This window comes from Arachis hypogaea, chromosome 19 (assembly GCF_003086295.3).
Source record: "Arachis hypogaea cultivar Tifrunner chromosome 19, arahy.Tifrunner.gnm2.J5K5, whole genome shotgun sequence".
NCBI lineage: Eukaryota > Viridiplantae > Streptophyta > Magnoliopsida > Fabales > Fabaceae > Arachis > Arachis hypogaea.
In genome coordinates, this window is record NC_092054.1 from 133,469,909 (window position 1) to 133,474,949 (window position 5,041).

Here is a 5,041-nt window from a genome sequence, read left to right on the forward strand (position 1 = left end):
CAGTCATGAGTATTATAAGCTGGAATTATCGGGGAATAGCGGCTGCCCCGACAATGTCTGAGTTATATGAGCTATGTAAAAAAGTAAAGCCGCTAATAGTATTTTTAATGGAAACTAGGGCTAGTAAGGAAAAAATGGATAGGGTAAGAAGAAAGCTTAATTTTGAGTATATGTTTTGCGTGGAACCGACGGTCTAAGTTTGTTATGGAAATCTAATACTAACATTAATGTTTATGAGTGGTGTGATAATTACATTAAAGCAAATATTAATATTAACAATGATTTGAATTGGCAAGGTGTTTTTTTGTATGGGAATCCAATTTTCCAGAAGCGAAGGAAATTATGGCAGGAGCTTACGGTAAGCAATATCAGCAAGGAAGTACCTCAAGCTTTTTTGGGAGACTTTAATGATATTTTAAATCAAGATGAGAAGGTAGGCATTCATCCACAACCAAGAATTTATCTAGAAACGTTTAGAAGGTTCGTAGATGATAATGCCTTAATAGATATTGACCTTAAGGGCAGTAAGTACACTTGGTTTAGTAATCCTAGAAATAATGTTATCACTAGGAAAAGACTAGATAGAGTGTTAGTGAATTGGAAGTGGTTGCAAATATACCAGAATGTCACCTTAAGAGCCTCTCCGGCTGTTACCTCGGATCATTGTGCTTTAATTTTGGATACACAACGGCGAGTTTGGATAAAAAAGGAGTTCAGGTTCGAGGCCTATTGGACAGAACATGAGGAGTGCAAAGAGGTGATCAAAAGGAGCTGGCAATGGGAAGATGGAAATAGAAACTGTTGGAATCAATTCACAAAAAAGAGGAATATATGCAAAAGGGAGTTAATGAAATGGAGCAGTAGGAAGTTCAAAAGAGCAGATAAAGAAATAGAAAGGAAGAAAATAGAACTACATCAAATTCAAGAGTCAGGTATGAAGGAAGAGGAGCAAAGAAGGGAGAGAGAATTGAAGAAGCAAACATCAGAGCTCTGGAAACAAGAAGAGAAATATTGGGGGCAAAGGTCAAGGCTGAAATGGTTAAAGTGGGGTGACAAAAATACAGCCTTCTTTCATGCGACAACTATTCAGAGAAGAATTAGGAATAGAATTGACAAACTGAGAGATGAGACAGGACAGTGGATTCAAAGGGAAGCAAATATTATGAGACTGGTAGAAAGACATTTCACTAAGCTCTTTACTTCGGAAGAAAATAGGAACCTGGAGGAGTGCGTAACAGAAATTTCGAAGAGAGTCACGAGAGAGATGAATGAGGAGTTAATGGCGAACATCACTGATGAGGAAATAAAGGAAGCGGTGTTTAGCATGGGAGGTTTAAAAGCTCCATGCCCAGATAGATTAAATGGATTATTTTTTCAACAACACTGGGATATTTTAAGTAGAGAAGTGTGTGGGGTAGTCAAACAAATTTTTGGGGAAGGCAGGTTACCGGAGGACTTGGGAGAAACAACTGTTGTGTTGATACCTAAAACGAGTCAACCGGAAAGCCTGAATCAACTCAGACCCATAAGCTGTTGCAACTTCGTGTACAAGATTGTGACGAGGGTCTTGGTGGGGAGATTAAGGAGAGTATTAGATGCTATTATATATCCAATTCAAAGTGCCTTTGTAAAAGGAAGACTTATACAAGACAATATAGTGATTGTGCAGGAAGCTTTTCATAAGTTAAACAAAAAAGGAAATCATGAAAATAATGACGTAGCCATCAAGTTGGATATGAACAAGGCATATGACAGACTGGAATAGAATTTTCTACAAAGAGTAATGGAAGAGTTTGGTTTTAGCAAAGATTGGGTCAGATTGATGATGAGCTGTGTAAAAAATACTAGTTATAGATTCAAAATAAATGGCAAGCTATCAACCAAGATCATTCCACAGAGAGGTTTCAGACAGGAAGATCCCCTATCACCCTGTTTATTTATTTTGGCTGCTGAGAGTTTTACTATTCTCATGGATAAGGCAAGGAAGGAAAATCTTATATCTGGAATTAGGCTTGCTCCAACAGCACCGGACATTACTCATCTTTTATTTGCTGATGATTGTATTATTTTTGCAGGGGCACAAGAAGAGGAGATTTATCAGCTTATCCAGATTATAAATAAATATACAGAGGCATTAGGATAGAGAATTAACACTAACAAGTATGGGCTGATATTTGGAAGGCAGGTTTCAATACAAAGGAGGGTGAACATTGAGGAGATCACTAGAATGGCATCATGGGATGATCCGGAAAGATATCTAGGGCTACCAGCAAGATAGGGAAGATCCAAGAATAAGGCATTGAAGCGGATACAGGAGAAGATGCTAGACAAGATGCAAGGATGGAAAGAGAAACTATTAAATCAAGCCGGAAAGGAAGTCATGATAAAAGCAGTAATACAGGCGATTCATGTCTACGCCATGAATATCATTAAATTCCCCAAATCCTTTTGTAAGAGAATTGAAGCAGCAATAGCCAGATTCTGATGGAGAAGCAATGGAAAGGAAAGAAGCATTCACCAGAAGAGTTGGGAAAAAATGACAAGGAGCAAAACAAATGGAGGTTTGGGATTCAAGGATTTAGAATGCCAAAACATAGCACACATGGCTAAACAAGCGTGGAGGTTGTTAAAAGAGGAGGATGCTATATGGGTTCGGACGCTAAAGGCCATTTATTACCCGAATTGCAGCCTATGGGAGGCAGAAGAAGGAAGGAACGCATCATGGATATGAAAGAGCTTGCTGGAGGGAAGGGATTTCCTTAGAAAGAAAGGAAGTTGGAGTATAGGGAATGGAGCGGAGGTAGATATTTGGGAAGACAATTAGGTGGTAGGATTAGGAAAGTTGGGAAGAGGCGGAGCAGGAGGTATTAGAAAAGTGAGTGAGCTGATTAGAGAAGGGGAGGGTTGGGATAGGAACAAAATTAAAGAAATATTTCATGGAAGTGTAGCTGAACTAATAACCAAAACTCTTATCAGCCTGATCAATAAAAAGGATAATTTTATTTGGCAGCACAGAAATGATGGACAGTACACCGTGAGAACCGGTTACCATGCCGCTAAGGAGGAGAAGGATTCGAAGGAAAAGGGAAGAATCTGCAAGGCTTCGACTAGTCAGGATTGGAGGGAGGTTTGGAGGCTATATGGAGACTATCGGTGCCTCAAAAGGTTAGGATGTTTTTAAGGAAAGCAGTGCACAGAATTCTGCCAGTAAATACGAATATGCATCAGCGGAGAATTACAACGACGCCTTCATGTAGCATATGCCAGAAAGAGGATGAAACAATTGAACATGCGCTATTATTGTGTCCGTGGACTAGAGCAGTATGTTTCGGATCTAGCATTCAAGTTGTGGCTACGGCCTATAATGTAAGATCTTTTGGAGAATGGATAATGGATAAAATCAGAAGAATAAAGACTAAAACAGGGAGTGAACAAGGAAAAATTTTATGCAAGTTCGTATGTGTTTGTTGGTGCATTTGGAAAGCAAGGAACCAGCATATATTCCAGCAAACAGAAATCAGTCCACAAAAGGTAATAATCCAATCAAAATATCTAACAGCAGAATTTCACAAGGCAACACAGGGATCCATTACAGCAAACATACCAGAGACAGGCAGGGGCGGTGTGAGAAAGAGAATTACCTGGAGACCGCCGCCAAAGAATAGGCTGAAAGTGAACACAGACGCAGCTTTCCACAGGGATACGGGTACGGCAGCTCTAGCAGCGGTAGTAAGGGACTGGCAAGGAAAGATCATCACTGGGACAACAGCAACATTCAAGACAATATCACCATTAACAGCGGAAGCTCAAGCATACAGAGAAGCACTCAAACTCATTAAGAATCTTCAAATACCCAATTGTATAATTGAAACAGATAGCTTACCTCTAGTTCAAGCAATCAAGGCTAGAATACCTATAGCGGAAGCAGATGCAATCATTCGGAATATTCTCCAACTGCTAGACGAGGCTCCAGATGTGGAAGCTACCTGGACTCCAAGGGATGGCAACAAATTAGCTCACCAACTGGCAGCGATGGCAGCAGGGAATAATCTTGGGAGACAGTGGACAATGAACCCACCTACTCTAGTAAGAAATACAATCAGATCAGAAGCAAGTCTCGCATCATTTCAGCATATTCAAGGTATACAAAATCAAGTAATTCAGAATCTAGCCAGCAACAATTCTGTTTCAACCAGCCTTCAAGGACTGCAATTAGAAGAGAGGTTACCTGGAGGGGTGGAAATGGAAACCCGAGACAAGCCATCAGCGAAAGTCAAGGACCAGCTTCATCCCAAAGCAGCGCACCTACCCACCAACGACAGCCACAAGGTAGCCTTCGACAGGGCACACAAGGATCGAGGAGGAGGCGCGGTCGATCGAGCAGAGACACATAATGTGGTACGCCGGAGAAGGGGTAGCGATGGTCAACCCAATGATTCAACACAGGCTTCGCGGTAGATCCGGTGGAAGGCTATCGAAGGAGGAGCGGCGCGCGGGTCGGCATTCGGAGGAAGGACAGGGGAGGCAGATAAGGAAGGGACATCCGAGGTGAGCCGCAGCACGTCATAGCCAATGGGAGAGGAGGAGCTCGAATCAGGAACATGCACCATGGTTGGAAGGAGAAGAACAAAACGGTAGAGAGCTCGTTGTGAAGGAGGGAGAAGACCAGGTTGGGTCAGGTTGTGTCCGGGCCGGCCTCGGGTTTGGGTTTCGGTGCGGGTCTATTAGCTTCTGCTGCCTTGGGCCGGGTTGATTGGCTGGCCCAAGACCACGTCCAAAAAAAAAAGGCATTCATGGTTAACCAAGTTAGGTTGGTCTAGTGGTTAGTTTACCTGTCTGCTTAAGTAAGTGTCGGAGGTTTAAATTTCATCTTGTGTATGTAACAACTCATTGGCCAGTGACAAACCCTTAAACGGAGCTCTGATTCACAACGGATTAGTTCTTGATCTGTCGGGTTAGAGGATACCGCGAATAACAAAAAAAAGGCGTTCCTAATTACTACCAAAAATGCAAGACACAAGGGTTCATTAAATGGGGCGGG

The 5,041-nt window shown here is 41.9% G+C and overlaps 1 protein-coding gene across 1 annotated transcript; it reads left to right on the plus strand.

The window, feature by feature from the left end:
* The first annotated feature begins 3,219 nt into the window (after nucleotides 1–3,219).
* On the plus strand, nucleotides 3,220–4,458 carry LOC112778794 (uncharacterized). The gene has a single exon (XM_025823080.1). It carries the CDS (start codon nucleotides 3,220–3,222, stop codon nucleotides 4,456–4,458), a length of 1,239 nt encoding a protein of 412 aa, XP_025678865.1.
* Nucleotides 4,459–5,041: the final 583 nt, after the last annotated feature.